Source organism: Micropterus salmoides, unplaced genomic scaffold (genome assembly GCF_014851395.1).
Source record: "Micropterus salmoides isolate LMB-PRFRI ecotype aquatic unplaced genomic scaffold, ASM1485139v1 Ms_hic_scaffold_3, whole genome shotgun sequence".
Classification (NCBI taxonomy): Eukaryota; Metazoa; Chordata; class Actinopteri; order Centrarchiformes; family Centrarchidae; genus Micropterus; species Micropterus salmoides.
Genome location: NW_024042261.1, coordinates 9,028,881 through 9,048,982, shown reverse-complemented (window position 1 = coordinate 9,048,982; position 20,102 = coordinate 9,028,881). Strand labels below are relative to the sequence as shown.

Below are 20,102 nucleotides of genomic sequence, written 5' to 3'. Positions count from 1 at the left end.
AATGTGCACATAATGACAATGCTAACAGGCTGATGATTAGCAGAAAAAGCATATATATAAAGTGCAAATAAAGTATATACTGTTAACCATCTTAGTTTAGCATGTTAGCATGCTAATATTTGTTAATTAATACAAAGCACAGCTGAAACTGAAAGGAATGTCATTAGTGTTCCCCAAAGTTATCAGAAACACAATAGCAAAATATTATTGTATATATATATTATAATATATTATTTCACAGGATATGTGAAACCTCTGACATGTTGGTAGCACTAGATGAAAAGTTAGTGAACCACTAGATTCATCCTCTGGGGAATGTCTGGACAAAATTTTTTTCAAACCATCTACAGTTGTTGACATATTTCAGTCTGGATCAAATGGTTGGACCAACCATTTGATCAACCAACATTGTTATTCTCATCCCTAATGTGGCATTAATGTCCACCACAAGTTGCCAAGTGATCTCTGAAAAAGCTTTGTTCAATCAACAGTCCAGCCCCAAAGATAATTTATTTACAATGATATAAAACTGAAAATCCTCAAATTTGAGGCTCTCTCAATGTAGTCAATGTCTTGATACTGTAAATACCTTAAATTATTAACTAATTTAAAAATGTAGAAAATAAATTATGTGTCCATTAACTAATTCTTTCAGCACTAAATTATTTTCCATATTTTGCCATGAGACACATATTTATTTTATTACTCTTTTTCAATTAACGGTTATGAGCCACACGCAGCATGCTGACGTCCTGTGACTAGTTAAATGATAATAAACTGTATATGGTCATTTAAAGCTTCACCAGGAAACCTCAAATACTGGCATCGGCAAATGGTGCCAAGAGATTTTGAAATGTCTTATGTGAGATTTCAGGAGATAGAAATGAATGAATCCAATAAACTAAATGTCTTCTTCAGAGGGTATGATGGTGTTATTGATGGGTGTTACAAGTTAGCATCAGCTATAAACACTATGATACTTGCATCTGATAGCTGTTTTCAGTTTGCTATATCTGCCCCTATCCAATAAACCATAAATAAATAAACCCAGCTTCCTGTGGATGAAGTGAGAGCTTGCTGCAGTGCTGAAACTGATTCGTATTTTGCTCTTGCTGTGTGCTGAAAGAAATCCATTTGGGCAAATAGAGACTTTCTGCTACTGTCCTCTATGTATTGTACATTGTCCCTAACTTCCCTTATGTTGTTTCTTCTCTATCTCTCTTCCAGTGTTTCCTGCCGGCATCCTTCAGCCCACTCTCTACAACCCTGAGTTCCCACAGTAAGTAGCCCTCCTCCTGTCCCTGCCTTTCCCCGCTGCTGTCCATAGGGAAGTAACAACACCACCACGGCCACAACAACAAAGGTCGTTAAGCCAACTTAGTCTGGCAAGCCTCTGCTACCCTGAAGTCCCAACACACTTGATTAAACCAATTTAACTACCCACCAAGAGCTCAATTACTGAACAAGGTCCTGCTAATGGAACAGGTGTCATTGAGCGGTCGCCTCCCTAAATTTGAGTCCATTGAGTAATTTGATGCTACATAGAAGTAGAAGGGAGTAGGGAGAAGCCTCCCTGTCTGTCTATTTATCTCCATTGTTGCCACGGTGGCTCAAATGTGTGATAAGAAATGAATGTATTAGAGCAGTGGTTCCCAAACGTTTTCTGTCATGCCCCCCCCCCTTCAGAAGGTTAGTGAGTTAGCGAAGTTAAAGTTAAAGTTGTCCACTTTAACTAAGGCCTGACAGATATGTGGCTTTTCATGGTCAATAATGTTTTTTTAATACAGCTGCTGGCAATACAGCATTTTGTGTATCCTTAAAAAACTTTTGCCAAGGCAAAATGTTTTTCTCATAGTTTTATTCTTGTCATGGGTAAAAAGGCTTTCGAGTGAACATTAAATCATTATACCATTAAGGCTGAAATCCAAACTTATGAACATTTCTGAAGTAACAGGGCTGGGCTGAAATGTTTTATAGTAGAGCAAAGTGTCAATACAGATACCAAAACAATACCTAAATTTGAAAACTTTATTGCCATAGTTATTTGAATATTAACGGCAACGGAATGCTTAATTTTACAATTTCACGTCTTGAATTTAGTGTCTGAATTTGACCAGGCCATTTTAGCCACTGGATATTTTGACATTCCTTGAATTTGAAAAATACAGTATGCATACCTTAAAAAAAGTTTTTGAAATTGCACAGCTTGAAACTGACTATTAACAATTACAAAGAGGGGAATTCATACCTAATAAATTCAGACTGATATGAAATATTTTATTTAAATTTCAACATTAGATATTGTAATATTGGTATTCAGTTGCTGCTAGGAAATATAAACATGATTCATAAAAAAAAAATCACTAACTTTTTTTTATGTAACAAAGAAGTCAAACTTCAAAAGCCAAAAAATGTAAAATGTGGTCTTGAAGATTACAAATCTGGGCAGACATTCAATACCAGCTCTTAGTAATTGACAATTTTCAGTGCTTTTTATATACTATGTACACAGTACAGTCTGTAACCAAAAATGCACTGAGGTTCGAAACACAGCCAGTACGGTATATAACGAGATTAATGGCATAAGTGATCATAATAATGTCTACTGATAAAAATGTCTAACTAGAATATGTTCAGGCCTGGGCCTCCTATAGACAATCAGTGTAATAAGGTTTGCTCAATATTAAGTGCAACATGATCCAGAAGTGGAGAACACTGACTGATATCTCATGGTATTCACAGCAGCATTTTGACTTGTCATAGTAGGAAAAGCACAGGTGTTACCGCTGACGTTAATGATTGCTCTGTACTATTCATGTGTCCCAGTAAGCAGTGTGACAGTGAGCCTACAGTGAGTGAGGACTCTGAAACTGAAGCAGCTAAATGGAATTTAGCCATGATTAATTTTACGATTTACACCTGTGCTTTTTCTACTGTGACATGTTAACATGGCCTTAATGAAAATTACCTTTAAAAGGCATGTGCATCTGCAAAACCACTGCATTTCTAACCTTTTCCAATCTTTGCTTCAAAAGACCATGCGGCAGTTTTACATGTTTCCCTCCATTAATCATTTACAACTGGTAATTATAAATAATCATTTATAATACTACTGACCATTTATCAAAGACCACTGTTTTCATAGCTTGAATTCCTACTTATCAGGCGCCTGCTGTTTTGCTTTCATTCATTCATTCATCCATTCACAGTGGCATTCACTGGCAATGCAGCTGTTCTGAAAACATTTTACTTGGTTGTGCACTGAAAATTAAAAATTTATCTAAAAGACTGTGTTCAAAAATGGACATTGTAAAAAAAAAACAATACAACATTCACAACAATTTTTTTTCCAATTTAAATAATCGGCAGCTAAGAGCTCCATAACTGAACAAAGTCCTGCTAATGGAACAGGTGGCACTGAGTCCATCGAGTAATTTGATGGTACATAGACGTAGAAAGCCTCCCTATTTGACTCTATCCAGTCTATATATCTCACTTGTTGGCTCGCAAATAAACTAATTGTGATGAGAAATTAAAACATTAAAGCAGTGGTTTCCAAAGGTTTTCCTATTCGGAAGCTGACATAAAAAAGGTGTATGCCCCTCCACTACACGTAAACATATTGAATTCTTACCAGTCATTAACAATAATTGGGGGAGCAACAAAAATAAATTTGATTGAAATAAAAGAAATGATTCAGGTAAACACGATAGCATCAGCAAACTTGGTCAGGATCTTATGTTAATTTGTGTCCTGTGTTCTTCTACATGTCCAGGTTGATACAGTGTTTGCACTGATGTGACCACAACAGGTTCATCATAGTTTATAATAATGCAGCGCAGTGAGGAACCAGACGTTTCCTAGAGGAGACAAGGTCTGTCTGTCTGTCTCCAGAGTTCAGACATTTCACTGATAAACCACAGAGCTGTAGAGTAACATTAGGCTTCATGATCAGAGACAGTTTTTATATCACATCCACGCTTCTGTCTATTGACTGAGGAGCAAACCTACAGCTGCCAGCATTAAGTATTATTCTAAGCCAAAACATACAATACAGTTCAAATAACTGCACCTCCTGCATTCATACCAACTCCCCTAGTAACCACACACACACTTCCAATTTGCAGTTTGTGTACCCAATATTAGCTTACACTTCTATGTCTTCATTATAGGTGATCACCACTACTTCCACAACCTGCTGCCAAGCATGTTAATCAATGTTAATTAATGATGTAGTGAAGTCTGTGTGTGTGTGTGTGTGTGTGTGTCCCCTTGAAGTTATTACTGCAGTAGCCCTAACCTCCCATAAACACATGCTCTCTCACCGCACACCCACACACCCACACCTCTCCACTACCACGTCGAGTATAATGAAGCTTCAATCAGCCAGTTAGTTTAGCAGGGGAATCGGGCCGGTGTGAGGCGGAGTATCGACTAGCTGTCAGAAAGTCATTTTCCGACGTAGCCATGTGAATAGCCCCGGGTCTGCCCTCTCATCGCTCTCTATATCTGCATGTGCCGCAAAGACAGCATTTCACCTCGGCCCTGGGTCAAGGAGAGGGGGAGTGACCCGCTGCTGTTTTTCTGTACAGGGTGCTGGATTTTGTATCAACAATTTGGGACATTAAAATGTATGTTCACACTGCAGCTGGAAGGTGCAGCTGGAAGAGATCTCTCATATTTCCTAATAGGTGTGAAAAGAAAAATGTGGCATCGAGCTTCTTTTTATTCAGCATCAATCTGAAACACATGGATCCAAAATTAGATCCCAAATGCAACTTGTATTTTATCTGGCTTGGCTGAGCAGAATTAACAATGAGGGCAATGAGACAAAACAATGGAATGAAACTGTAATGACTCTAATGAGACACCTCAAATCACCTCAGTAAAGGCATATTGCTTTGTTTTACAGTGAGTGGATATGCACACAGACTTAACTTTGCGTATCTGCATGTAATGCAAACACTTTTAATAGTGAAACACACATGATACAGCATTTACTTTCTGATTAGACATTACTATTCTGTCAATAACTTTAACAGCCTGACTGCTTAAACATTGAAAGAATATTTAGATAAATACAACTCTTGTGCCCATCAGTGAAATATGAAGCTAGAGCCAGGAGATCTGCTTAGCTTAGTATAACATATAGACTGGAAGCAGGGGGAAACAGCTAGCCTGGCTCTGTTTAAAGGAAACAAAACCCTCCTAGCAGCATCTTTAAATCTCAGTAATTAACATGTTATATGTAATTTGTCATTTTTCACGCATTAACCATGAGACACGCATTTCAGCGAGTTCACACGCTCACACGCTACACCTTGTATTTCTTACGCTGAGAAGTTAGTTAAGAGATAACGTCCTCGAAGTTGTCAATTAATGGACGATCATTTCTGTGCTGAGTTCATAGCCATCTCTGTAGCCTACTAAATGCCAGAGCCGTTTAGCTGATCAGAAATTAGAATGTGTTGTTTCCGGGTAAACTCTGTGATCCCGCTGCAAGCACATTCGTTACCAGGCAACATGTATGCACGTGCACCATGGCGTGCATACACGGAGTGGAAGTTGGAAGCGCAAGACCCATGAATGCAGTAACTGTATTTCTTTTTTTAGCATTTTGATTTTGCGATTCCTGGACAAATTCACTTGTCTGTGATAAAAGATAGTGTAGTGAACAACGGTGTGGATTTGTGCATTTTACATTGAATAAATTTGGAGCTACCCTAAATTCCTTTCTCCTCCCCAGAGAAGATGGGGAGAGGTCAAAGTTGCTTTCTCTAAGTGCTATCCCGACCATAAAACTGGCACCTTTTTGATTCCGAAGCTGATAATGCGGGGCCTGACTGTTAAACTGACAAAGGTACATGAACCAGCCATTGGCATTTCCCTGAACAGCCTATCAAAACTGGCCCCCCCACACACGTTTCCGTGGCAACTGACCTTATTCTTTGTTTTATTACCACATCAAAAAGGAAAACCCCTGTCTCACCCAAGTGTGACATGGTCCAGACACTGAACTTTCAATGTAAAAAGACTGCAGTCTCCAAAGACTCAAAGCATTTAATTGAGTTAATTAAATCTTTAGTTACCTGGTTACGTTTGCCTCTATTTGAGTAGTTATGTTAACTGTTGTTGATATTAGTGCTGAAAAGAAGTTACTTGTGCAGGGTTTTTATTTTCAGCAAGACACTCCTTCATCTAATGTAATCAATGCTTGTTCATAATACTCTCCTACAAAATTCCTTTAGAAATGATGACAAAGGAATGTTTTACTATACTCTTAATCGCCAGCTTGAATTTAAGGATGGATCAACAAAAATTCCCCGGTTCCTAAAGAGAGACGATCTTTGATTTGATCCAAGCTTTCCTCATGTAACCTGAGCTCCCCCAAGTGGACGAAATAAGTATTACATGCCCTCATTGGAAATGCCGTTAAATGTATAAATATCCTGACCAATAATGTGACAATTGTTTCCTGTTACCAAATGCCTAGAACAGTACAACCGTTCAACCATTGAGGTTCGATTGTGGAAAATATTTGATTATAAGACGTGCAAATAGATTTCTTTTCCTTAGACATTAAATTTAGAAAGGCAGTCCCTTGGGAAACCTGAGACGCCCCCTGGGGAACCACGCCCCAGACAACAAAAGAACGACACGCAACCTCGCTTCGCCCTCTCTTCTCTTCGCTGTTGGCTCTCTTCCACTCTGCTCTGCTCTCTGGACGCCAGGCAGCGCCCTCAGAGTCGACCAGCAAGACCGGCCTTTTGTTTCGCCTGAAGCTACACACGTGAAGTGCCGCGACATCGATCTACCTTCAGTTTGTTTTATTTTCTTTATTTCTTTTGTTTTGTTAAAGTTATGAGTCCGTTAAGTTACACTGGACTAATTAAGGAATGACCAAGTTCCATTTTAAGCCTTTTTCGTCGAAGCCAACTTCACCGAGGTCAGACCAAGCCACGTGGTCTCGCCAGCTACAACGAAGGAAACCTGAAAACAGCCGAATGGCCAGACGGAGGAGGCGTTTTCAATCAGACACGGAGAACCCCGGAGAATCCCTAGCAAAAAGCCAGGATCGGCAGCTAGCGTGGGACCCGTGCAACAGGCCAAAAGCAGGCTGTCGACAAGCAGTAAGACTTAACACACGTTCTGTGATCAGATGTCCATTTTAACTCCTAAAATTATAGCATTAGTTTACTTTCATTAGCTCTTCTATGCTGTATGAGTCAAATGCTTCCCACAATCGAACCTCCAGGCTCATTGTTCAGCAAATGTTTATGTTCCCTGTATCCAACCATCTTTTTATCACCTTAGTTAGTGAATAAATTCACTGTAATATAATCAAGAGCTGTGTGTATTGCCTATTTCTAGTTCCTGCCAAGAGAATTGACCCTTTAGATATGAGACTGACTGACTGATTTAAGATAATTGAGCGATTATTAACTAACTGATCACTAGTAATAATTGTATAATTATTCAAAACTACCTAGCGGTCCGGAGACTCCAGGATTATAACAACTCCGGTGGTGCCCTTAACGAGGAAAACATTGATTTTATGAATCTTCAATTATGAATTCATAATTGGGTATCAATTCTCATAAATTTATTGAAATGCATAACTAAAATTTTTTAGGTCTGCTACAATAGTGAGAGCGGCTGATGTTGGGGAGTACAGCCAAATGCATTCTAAATTATTATGGATGCAGTCAAAACCTCTCCAACCTCTTTGCAACCTGCAGCTTAGGCTTTTTTATCCAGTGGCGAGCAAAGTAACTTAGGCCTATTTAGATCAGAAAAGAACCAATAAAAAAAAGTACCAATATTTCACTGTAAAAAATGCTCTGCAAGTACTGCATTGAAAAAGTATAAGTAAAAGTATGTAAGTTAGCTATAAGCAGGAAAACGTAGAAGTAGACAATTAAAGATAAAAGTATGGCCAACTCAAAACAGAAAGAGAAATGTCCCCTATGACCTATGATTATTATTCCTCATGCATTAATGTAGTTGGTTGAGGTTGAACTATTTTGTATCAGACTGCAATTAATTATTTTTATGTATTATATTATTTCCCTTTGAGACGTGGTAAAGGAAAGTGGCATGAAAAGAAAATACTCAAGTTCAGTACATATACCTTGTGTACTTAAGTACCCACCACTGGGCTTAGCTTTGGCTACGTGAAACTAAGGAAAGGACTAGAGATAATTTTCTATATTTAGGCTCTGGACGGAAAGCTATCATCCATCATGATGGTGAAAATGGCTGGCCTTGAGCCACAGTGCTTTAAGTGGGAGCCCCCTAACCCCATCATCAAGACATTTAAATGTGCAACAAACAATTACAACACAAAACACCATTCATAAGCTTGGCACACAGCTTGGCGTACATGCGTAGGTTCTGCCATCCTACTGTAAACCTATGTGTACAGCACTGCTGTTCATTGGGCTCGTTTGGGGCCAAATTTCGTTTTAGTTTTGATACATTTGTATTTTTGAAATACAAGTTTATATATAAATAGTCTTTTATCAGATTTACCTATTGTTCTAATTTCTATTTGTTCGGGTCAGTTATTAACTATAGGTAAAATCTAACTGCTAGTAAAGAATTGAGAGAATTGACTGGGGCTGCTGCTGCAAATAATTGAGTGGCTCCTCTAACACGTGTTATCTCACTCCAAACGTTTGATAAAACTTGAGAGCCCTGTACTCTGTATCAGTTAGGTCTCCACAGAATATCTAAAGTTTGCTAACACTAGCTAACATCAGCTAACATGCTGATCTAGAGGACACACCAGACCAAGTACGACTGTATCAGCAAAATTCCTGAGTGTATTCAATTAATCAAGGGTGCGTTTTATTTCTTATGAATTCAACTTTTCATAAGGAACATTCGCGTGCTTGTATGTCTTCTTTCGTGTAGGCAAGTCAATACTTTTTAAGAACCTTTAAATGCCATGAACATTTTTGTTTTGTGTAATGTTCCATGTCTCTCCTTCCTTCTGCCAGGTCTCTTAACTATGGCGGAATAGGAGCTATCATTGGTCATGAGCTAACACATGGATATGATGATTGGGGTAAGAATTACCACTTCACACATAATCCATTGCAGCAATGCTCATACACTCACACGTTTTCACCATTTTGAGTTGTACTCCCGCAATTGCACTTAACTATTCTATTTCACAGAAAGAGCATGGGTTCCCTGATGATTTGAGTAATTTTATGACATTTGTAGGATTCCCGCAACTGAACAGCAGAGACAATTTTAAGCCACAATCTCAAACTTTCATTTGCAGCGTAAAGTGTTGCCCTTTAAGATACATTAAGACTTGAATCAGGGTGTGAAGTCTCTGCCAGTGCTACTGGATACATCAGCCAAGGTCAACCCAACAATGCTTTGCCTCCTGATGGTTTGACTCCCGCTGCTACAAAAAGTGTAAAAGATGACATGCTGGGCAGCTCTTTCTACTGTAAAAGAAAGTTGCAGGTTGTGTTGTCCCCATGCTAACACTGCCCCTCACCCTACCCTTTTGCCCTTCATCTTAGTGATGCAATGGTTCATGTCCCTAGGGGGCCAGTACGACCGCCATGGCAACCTCAAACAGTGGTGGACAGAAGAGTCCTACAGAAAGTTCCAGACGAAGGCTGAATGTATCGTCAAGCTCTATGATAACTTCACTGTTTATAACCAGAGGGTGGGTCCGCACACACACAGTCCTTACTTGTGCTATGAAGGTATTTTTATGTATTTTTAATGCAAGCAAAAAAAATGTTTTGAGAGAATATTTATCGCATTGCAATCAAAAACCAAGTTTGCAATTAAAAATAAATAGGCCTTTTTGTGTCACAAAAAGTTTTAATTGCTATTATGTCATATTATTTGATTGCAAGTCAAAAAGTTTTCCATGCGAGTCAGAAAGTTTTGCAGGTTAAACCGTTTTGCAAATGAGAGAGTTTTGCGAGTTGAAAAGTTTTGCGAGTCAAAAATTGTCAAAATAAGAGATTCTATTGGTGGGTTTGACTGACCAATCATGGGTTTGCATTTACCGCATGGCCACGCCCACAATCCCCTCACTCCGATGGCTTCGACCACCACTCAGCTCTACTGGAGATGGCGTTGTAACACGTACAGGCTAGATGCAGGTAAGTTGACTTTATGTCGCTCATTTCAATAGAAATGCTTTTAAATGTAGTATGGCATGATTTAATGCTTATTTATTTTTACCGTTGGCAAGGTCACAGAGTCTATCACTGTCAACAGTTAGCTAACCGTTAGCCATCTTAGCATGAAGCTTGACTGGCTGTGCATTGACATGACTATAGCTAGGTTAAGGTTAGCTACTCAAGCTTAACACATTGTACATGATATCCAGCAAAACTAGTTTTCTGTGACTGTGGTAACTGAAGTTAATGGTCACACAGTATAAACTAGACTTTAGACCGCTGATAATACATTGTAAATATAGACTGATATCTAGATATTTTGCTGCCTTGTTACGTTTCCAGAGAGCGGAAGAGAACTTAGGAAGCATCTTCACCCTGCAGGACGTCTCTTGGCGAGTTATGTAAAGCTAGATAAGCTTAGAGATATCAGGTGTGTGACAGGTGCTTCTTATTTTGTGTCTACGCTCTCCGACTGCACCTAACACATTGTCTGTCTCTCATGTAGGACGTCTGACTGCCCCTGCTTAGTCTACTTCTACTTGATGTGGAGGGCCTGGGCCCAGTGCGCTACAGGATATGAAAGTACCACCTTCCATCGTGGCTGGCTCTCTTCCCTGACAGCACCTGCACCTGCTGAACCATTGTTTTTATTTTTACTCCACAACCTTATCCTACAGTATATGAACACTATTTATTTAAAATTTTAAATGATGACACTAGCTTCAGTGTTTCCCACAAGATTTTAAGAGACTATGGTGGGTGGGCCTCGGACACTCTTGGGGGTTCCGGGCGCATGCACCCCCGGAAGAAAATTTTGTACATTTTAAAGTTAAACGCATTAATTTGGTGCAGTATCTATAAAGAACTTTGTACGGTTGTAAACAATGTTGTGCTCTAATAAACTATTTGATCATAAACCTATTGTAAAGCTATAAATGGTGATGAAACAGCAACAAAAGTCAATAAATGTTTTTCCAAAAACCCTAAATCAAAGAATAGAAATTAGAATAAGTTATTTTTTTTGTAATGTAATATGTTTTATACTTTCCGTGAATTTAATCCAATTAATTTTATTTCCATACTGTTTAGATACCTTATTTTGAAAACCAGGCCTTGTCACATTTGTATCCTCGCGCTAAATTCATTAAGTACGACCAGAGTCCGACCCAATTTGATAAATAATGTTGCATGTGTTTCTGTTACAGTGGATTTACCATGAAGGCTTTTAATACGTGTGCACTCCAAATTTATGCGCGGCTAGCTTAATCGCCTTCTCACAAACGAGTGGCAGAAACAGGCCGTTAACGTTACCGTAGTTACCTAAGAATAAAAGTGGTTGTCTCGAGTCGAATGCGAGGGTGCGAGCTTACAGTAGCTCACAACTTTAGAGGTCTGAAATGTAATTATGAGATGTGTAAAAAATATTTTCACTTAATTTTGAAACTATGGCGGAGCAAATTAGACTATGGCGGGCTACCGTGGTCTCGTTAATTAATGGGAAACACTGTAGCTTCCTATCCATAGGTTCCATTATTATGATTACTGTTACAACTGTCACACATTATGTTTTTTATTTAAGTGTCTTAACTGTACATTATTTCAAGTCATACAAAACAACTTTAACATCCTTTAACTTCCTATGTTAATTGGAAATATAATAGTTATCTAAACTTTTGAGAAAAAATGATGGTTAAATGTTGTAAATGATAATAATGAGGTGGTATTTATAGGTTAACGTTTTGCATCTCTTTTTGCAGAAAGTAAAAAACAAAAAGAAGGTAAGAGACCAGTCTGAAATTCACTGAGACATTATACTCAAAGAATTATCTGCACAATGAATAGTTTTGAAGTTGCGACCTCTGAGATGTCTTGTAGGTATTGCACATGTATTGTGAAGCTATAACTGTTTAGGGAGGCAAAAGGAAAAAAACTAAATCAGCTGAAAGAAAGCACCTATTAATCAGAGGTGCATAACATCAGCTGGTTGTTTCTTTTTACCTCACTGTATATCCTTCACAATACCTGTGTATTTGCCTGGGAAGACCTCAGAGTTTTAAATATTGCAATAAATGAAACTGCCTAGTGGGATTCAAAATTACACAGTGTGCAGGTCATTCTTATTTTTTTCACTCTAAGCATTTTCATTCAGCACTACGCCCACAGGTTTATTGGATGTGCACATCTTCTTGTGTGTTTGAACTAGACTGACAGTATATCATAACATTTCCAGTCAGTATTAAAGACAAAAAGGTGTGCAAATAGGCTATGACGGTCAGCTATGTTTAGGCGCAAAAAATTGGATCCTAAAGGCCAAATTCAAAAGCAGTGACACTGCCAACTGAAAGCGGTTCACTACATTGGGAAGTGGCCTTTAAGGTAATTAGCTACTATACTTCAAAACATAATTACGCTAGGTGTGAAATGAACTCCAATTTTCAAATATAGCCCAGGATTGCCATGTCTGATGCGAGGGTTTTTAATCATGGTATCATTTAAGCTACAAACAAATACAGCCATACCAGCATGCTGCTGCCGCCACAGTGGATGATGAGGACATCTGATGGTGCACTTCTTCACAGGGAGGGGGAAAAAAAGGAGAAGCCAGCCAGACCAAAAGACATCCGGCAGGGTGAAGATGCTTCCTAAGCTCTCTGGCAACCATGCCATACATAGCTGTCACCAATGATCCAGACTGCAACTATGGATAGGAAAATGAATGAGTGTAATAAATGCCTCTATGTCACATCTAAAGGAAAAAACCTAACAAGGCAGCAACTCATAATATCTAGATAAGTCTATATTTCCAATGTAATATCAGCAGTCTAAAGTCTAGTTTATACTGTGTGACCATAAACTTTAGTTACCACAGTCACAGAAAACTAGTTTTCCTCAATACCACGTACAATGTGTTAAACAGGAGTAGCTAACCTTGGCCTAGCTCGTCATGTCCGAGTGCACAAATGCACTGCCAGTCAGGCTTCATGATAACACGGCTAACAGTAAGCTAACTGTTATACATGTCATTCTAAAAAAGGAGACAGTGATAGACTCTGTGACCTTGCCTATGGTAAATATAAATAAGCATCAAATCATGCCATACTACATTTAAAAAAAATAATATTGAAATGAGCGACATAATGTCAACTTACCTCCATCTATTCTGTACATGTTACAACGCCGGAGCGAGGGCATTGTGGGCGTGCCCATGCGTTAAATGCAAACCCATGATTGGTCAGTCAAACCCACCAATAGAATCTCTTATTTTGAATTTTTGACTCGCAAAACTTTTCAACTCGCAAAACTCTCATTTGCAAAACGGTTTAACCTGCAAAACTTTCTGACTCGCAAGGAAAACTTTTTGACTTCCAATCAAATAATATGACATAATAGCAATTAAAACTTTTTTGTGACACAAAAAAGGCCTATTTATTTTTAATTAAAAACTTGTTTTTTGATTGCAGTGCCATAAATATTCTCTCAAAACATTGTTTTTGTTTGCATTAAAAAGTCACAAAAATACCTTCCTATTGTGCATACAATTTTTATGATAGCATTACAGACATATGGGTTTGCTGATATTCTGGACTGATATTAGTTTTATATTGAAAACCATATGTCAGCAAGTCAGTGTCCTCTAATATGATGCAGCTTGATTTATTATTATTTCTGATTAGATCCCTACTACTGTGGTTATCTGTGGAAGACTTTCGCAATATTTTGTCCAGATTACAAACAGCATGATTACATGTATGGTCCTTTAAAAGGAGTACTCATTTGTATGTCTTCAGTGGCCCTGAAACAGCTTGTTCAAGTCTAAAAATTGCAGTCATAAATGACCTTGATGATGTCATAGTGATGTCATCAGGGTTAACTCAAATTGTGCTTGAACATTACAAATGTAGAACAGAAAGCCTGTATTACAAACTGGAGAAATGGAGTTTGAAAAAATATGGTCATTTACCCTGGCAGGGTGGCTCTTACAAAAGACCCATTTGAGTTGTATTATGGGAAATGTAGGATCCATGATTTTTGGACCTTGACTACTACTAGGGCTAAAAAGTCCGAATATTTCAGCTTCTGCTGCTTCAATTTTGACCATTCTGTTTTAAATCTCTCTCTCCCACGTCCCTCGACCTTAAAGAAGTGTAATACTAAATAGCTGGAGTCCAATTTTAATAGATTGAGTGGAGAGCTTTGTGGTCTGTTGGTATAACATCCTTTACCTTTACCACCCTCTTTACATTTGAATTAAAATATTGAGACATTTCGGGAAATACACTTATTTGCTATCTTTTCAAGAGCAACTGGGGGCAGTGGTAGCCTGAAGGTTAGCAAAGCAAGCTTGTGACCAGAAGGTTATTGTTTCAATCCCCTGGAAAGGCAGGCTATAGAAGAAATAGTCAAGGCCCTGTCAAATCAAAAATTGTGGTTTTTGTTTGGACTAAACTAACAAAATTTAACGTGTTAATCATCAAGCTTTAGAGGTGCTGACTGGCAGATTTTCCACCATCGAACAGAGCAGGTGAGCTGTTTGCTGTAAGTCTCGTCTTCCAGGGAACCAGGTTACTGTGCCCGCTGCCTAGCCAAGGGACAGTCTGGCACAACAAACAGACATGAGAGTGGAAATGATCTTTTCATCGAGAAAGCAATTAAACACATTTCCCAAAATGTAGAACTTTTCTTTTAAAATGATTGAATCATAAGATAAGATCAGCGAGAAGCAACTTCCTGAAATAAAAACTGGCATTTGATATTGGCCTTTTAATCACATGCCAGATGTTAGATTAAAGTACATCCTTGAAGTGCATGTACATACCAGCACAAAAGCGTGGAGGCAGAGATGTTAAGAGCTTCAAGTGTTTCAAAAGTTTCATTCCTGTCTAGGTGAATGGTCGTCTGACACTGGGGGAGAACATAGCAGACATGGGAGGGCTCAAGCTGTCATACTATGTAAGTAATATTTGATTCAATCATTGTTCAAATAGTGTGACTATATGATTCACAAAATCGAAATAGTAGCGTTCACTCTATCAGTATACCTGTCTATTTTCCACTCTGCTTTATTTGCATGAAAGTAAAGAGCAGACGTTCCCCAGAATCAACAAACATTTTTACTTGATTCACCTTTCTCTGCCAATCAGTTAGAATGAGTAAGTTTCAGGGATTTCTACATGTGGACATTGTAAATGTCCAATTTGTTTTCAGATCTTAATTTAGAGAGAATATTCCACTTTGGACATTAGGTGAGGGATCAGAATTTAATTTGTATCTCCTATATTTCATTATTCACTCCCTCCACACACTTCTCTCTCACTGTCCAGGCCTATCAGAAGTGGGTAAGGGAACATGGTCCAGAGAGGCCCCTGCCTGGCCTCAGGTACACACATGAACAGCTGCTCTTCATCGCCTTTGCACAGGTACAGAAGCCTCCCTACACTACAGTCTTTCATCACATTTACATGTTAAATCAGTTTAGCTGCCACTCTCTGCGGGAGTGACTGTTGATAGAGAGCAGGTACAGGTTCTATATTATGCCAACATACGCTGATGGATGCATTAACCATTGGAGGGTTTAAAAAAGCAGTGTTGATGATAGTACAATGGCTCTAAGCACTAGACCACCCCTGCTCCTCCTAACTATTACCACTATCATTGAAATTCATGGCTTATGTAACAGTGGCAAAATCTAGACACACTTTTTAATGTAATTTTCAGTGTTTTAGCACATTTTTTAAAACTCTTGCCACAGGGAAGTGTTTGATATGAAAATCATGCATGCGTACATTCATTTGAAATGTCATATGGGCATGTCCAGGCTGAATGAAAAGCATACTAGCTGTGAGGCAATTCAACCACCTTTGTGTTTACATAATTAATGTGGTTAAATATGCAAATCTTCACAGCAGGCCAACAGACATGCTTTTTCAACATAATGACTCATTAAACGTCTGACTAATAACAAATGTAGGGCTGCAACTAACGATTATTTATCTATTTATCTGATTATTTTCTTGAAAATCTTTTGGTCAATAAAATGAAAATAGCTGAAACATGCCCATCACAACATGATGTCCTGTTTTATCCGATCCACAGTCCAAAGTTTTTAGCAAATACTCACATCTGAGAATACAAAACTGAAAAATGACTTTTTAAATGATGAATGATCAATTTTTGCATTTTATTTTTCTGTTGATAGTTGATATGTGTTGATATTGGTTAAACAAGAAATAGCATAATGTTCTTATCAGACAAAAAATGTAGTGCAATGTAAAAATAGTGTCTTATGAGACATGAGACATTTACATTAACATGTCTCCAGAGTGTCCAGGTTTGGCTGATCATATCAAATTCTGGCCGAGATTTGTTTTGTTTTTATGGCCATTTTTACCCAATCATGGAGTAAGCAGTAGTGAAAGAAGTATTCAGATCCTTTACTTAAGTAAAAGATGAATGTAAACTCCTACAAAAGTATCATGCACAAAATTACTTAAAGTATCAAAAAGTACTTTTTTTTATGTTTTTCAGAAAAATGGCCCTTGATTGACGAAGTATTATATATTACATTAAAAAATTGTTAATACTAATTAATCAGTGCATAAGTAGCATTTTACTGTTGTACGTATGTGGTCAAGGGTTTAAACTACTTATACAGTTACATAGTTTAGTTTTAGTAGTTTATTATTTTCCTATTATTATCTGATTAATGGGTTAGAAATGGGAGGGTTATACTACACAATTGTGTCTTTTGGTACTTTTCTTTAGTCTTTGCTTTTTGTGAAATATTCGATAATTGTACCTCGTTGGGACTTGATGGTCATTTAAATGAGACCATCTGAGAAGGTTAGACAGGAAATCACTCCTTGGTAGGGTCAGAATCATCACAAGGGGCTCCAACTCTTCTTTTGTAAGGAGGCTGCCAAAAAGATTGGGAACTAGTGATTTGATGTTGAAACAATACATTTTATTTGTTGTTAAGTTTATCTGTTTTTATGTGAAATCTTATCTATCTATCTTATCTAAGTATCTACTAACTATAGCTCTTAAAACAAATGTAGTGCAGTAAAAAGTACAGCATTTGCCTCTGAGTTTAAGTATTAAGTATCACAAAGTACCCAAATACAGTACAAGTACCTTATAATTGTAAATGAGTAAATGTACTGTTACTTACCAACAGTAGTGTGCTGCTTTGGCCAAAGTGTATCCAGGTTGGGTCACTGTTGTGTTAATGTTGTCTTTTCAGAACTGGTGTATGAAGAGAAGATCTCAGTCCATCTACTTGCAGCTGCTGACTGACAAACATGCACCAGAGCACTACAGGTACAGTACAGTAGTAGTATACACACTCACATAAAAGCACCCACCAACCACAGATTTGTCAGGATGTTACACCTTTGCACAAAGATTTCAACTGTAGAATTATCTTCTATTCCATTATGCAATAAAAAGTACACTACACTTGAATTACTGCATGCAGTTGCACAAAATATGATACACGCATACGCAGGCACAAATGTTTTATGATTTCCACATCACTATTGGATGTTCCCGTGTTTCCTCCCCCTGCAGAGTTATTGGCAGTGTTTCCCAGTTTGATGAGTTTTCCCGTGTTTTTCACTGTCCGAAGGGTTCCCCAATGAACCCTGTGGACAAATGCTCCGTATGGTGACCTCTCCGCCCGGCTGTTGACCATGGGATGAACTTCATCTTCACAGCTCCCACCAATACACACAACCTGTCCTACATCCCACATTCATCAGAGCCAACATGATGATAGCATAAAGCCTATTCTTGCCTATAAAGGATACAGAATTGAGATGTATCTTTTCAACATCATCAGTACACGTTTTCAATTCAAGTTTCAAGTTTATACAATTGTCCATTGTCTGTACTAACCAGCCTAAAGCAGGGGTCACATGACCACTGATCATGTACATATATATCATTTGATTATATATTTTTCTATGTTTACATTTATTTCAAAATCATCTATTTTTCTATTTTATCACATATATCACATACATTATGCGTAGGATTCATAAGCTCTTTGTTTTTTAATTAAGCAACACATTTCCTCAATTGTTTCTGTTCTTTGTAGCATCAACTAGAAAAACTTAAGCATATCAGAAGATCGGCAGCAACAATGCTTTCAGTCCCAAATGAAACTAGACAAGGACCAATTTAATCAATAGCATCCTTGTGCCTGGCAAAAATGTTGGTGTTTTTTTTGAGTTGGGATTGGAGTTTGATTTGTGTCGCAATGCCGCGCTCTTGTGGCTGCAGAGAGAAATGGTCATTGTTCTACCACCATAACTGTTGTATTGTTTGCCTGCATTGGTCTCTTGTTACTGTGAGTGTTTGTACGGTTTTTAAGATTTGTCAACTTTTTTAGAAAAAGAAAGTGGACTGGATGTTTTTCTCAGGATTTGTAGCAAAGTGCAGTGACAAATGGAGGATCTCTGTGTCTCTATCTACATTCAACTCTTCAGCCTACAGTACAATCACAAAGGAGATGGTACTCTTATCAAAGGAAGGGAAAAAAGAAGAGAAGAATGATTTTCCTCACTGGAATTCACAGCATGGGAAACAACTCGATCCTATCAGATGAGCTGATTTGAGAGTCAGAAGAACCGCTGCTAATGGATTATTCAGATCTCTGTGTTTCTGATGAACTGTGAAGAATGATCTTCAACTCGGCATTCAAGTGAGAGGGAGAGCGGTCACATCATATATTCACAGTTCAACTTACCAAATACATAAGAAGTGCAAGTACATAAGAAAGTGCATATATGGTAAATGGAGAATCATACATTTGTACGCAGTGTTTAAAAAATATTACTTTTGTATAAAGAAAAAAAATAAGAATCTTTGTACAGTGGAGAAGTATCAGATGAATCAGATGTTATGGTTGTACAGTTTGTTTTGATGAGACTGCATGTTTCCTCTCTGAACATCAATAAATTCTGATCAATATATATGGAAGACATCACACGCACGCGCGTTCGCACACACACACGTCAGACTCTACAGCTGCTATTCCACATGTGGCTGCTATCTCTTCCTCTCTGTTGGTCACTGTTTAATGTTTGAATAAATACAAAGGATCACTGTGTCATGTTGCTTTTAAAAGTACAGTATGTCCCTCTGAAATATGGAGAAGTAGAAGTTTAAAGTAGCATAAAATTGAAATACTCAAGTAAACTAAAAGCACCTCAGATTTGTACTTAAGTACAGTACTTGAGTAAATGTACTTGTGTACTCAGTGTGATTGTGTTATCAGCTGTGTTCTCACAGGCATGGATCCTCCTGCGATGCTTGCAGGAGGTCTACATTTACAATACAAAATCAACAAACCAGAGGGGTTTCAATTTGCCAAACTGAAACACTGTGTTTTTACCAAGGTTCCTCTTTACTGCTGCATTGTAAACAGGAATTGGTTTGTACCATGGGCTGCACTTCCTCATGCTTTGAAGGAGACGGTAAGGTGAGCGGTATTCAGTTGGTTGCAATCTGCAACCTCACCATTGGATACCACTAAATCCTACACAAGACACTTCACATGTTATCACAATGCCTTTTTTCTATTTCACGTCATTCCACGTTATTTAGTCTTAATTGAATTATATTGTGAAAATACCAACAAAATAATCCGCTGACCGTAACATGACTGCCATGTACGTTGTAGATGGGTACTACAGATGCTGCCGAAGCTCTGAAGCTTGACTCCGGTGAAGTGCACTGTTTCCGTACATTGTATTAAATGAAGAACATGACGAGACTGATGACGTCAAACGCTTTAAATGTCACTGGTGCTTCAAAAAGCGCTTCAGTTTGACGGTTTAGAAGGTTTTACAGCTAAACTCTGTGACTGGCACATAAAGATAAGGATAACAGAGAAATATGGCAATGAACATTAGAAAGACATAATGAAGTATGAGGACATTT

General features: G+C 38.1%; 1 protein-coding gene across 1 annotated transcript in view; it reads left to right on the top strand.

Annotated features, from left to right (window-relative positions):
- Window positions 1-19,141, top strand: part of LOC119883535 (endothelin-converting enzyme-like 1) — a 55,377-nt gene extending 36,236 nt beyond the window's left edge. Inside the window, exons 12-18 of the mRNA XM_038694232.1 lie at window positions 1,228-1,279; window positions 9,003-9,070; window positions 9,567-9,691; window positions 15,045-15,110; window positions 15,482-15,577; window positions 17,401-17,477; window positions 17,727-19,141. Of these exons, the coding sequence (XP_038550160.1) occupies window positions 1,228-1,279; window positions 9,003-9,070; window positions 9,567-9,691; window positions 15,045-15,110; window positions 15,482-15,577; window positions 17,401-17,477; window positions 17,727-17,826 (584 nt within the window). The 3' untranslated portion in view covers window positions 17,827-19,141. The remainder of the gene's footprint in view (window positions 1-1,227; window positions 1,280-9,002; window positions 9,071-9,566; window positions 9,692-15,044; window positions 15,111-15,481; window positions 15,578-17,400; window positions 17,478-17,726) is intronic.
- Window positions 19,142-20,102: the final 961 nt, after the last annotated feature.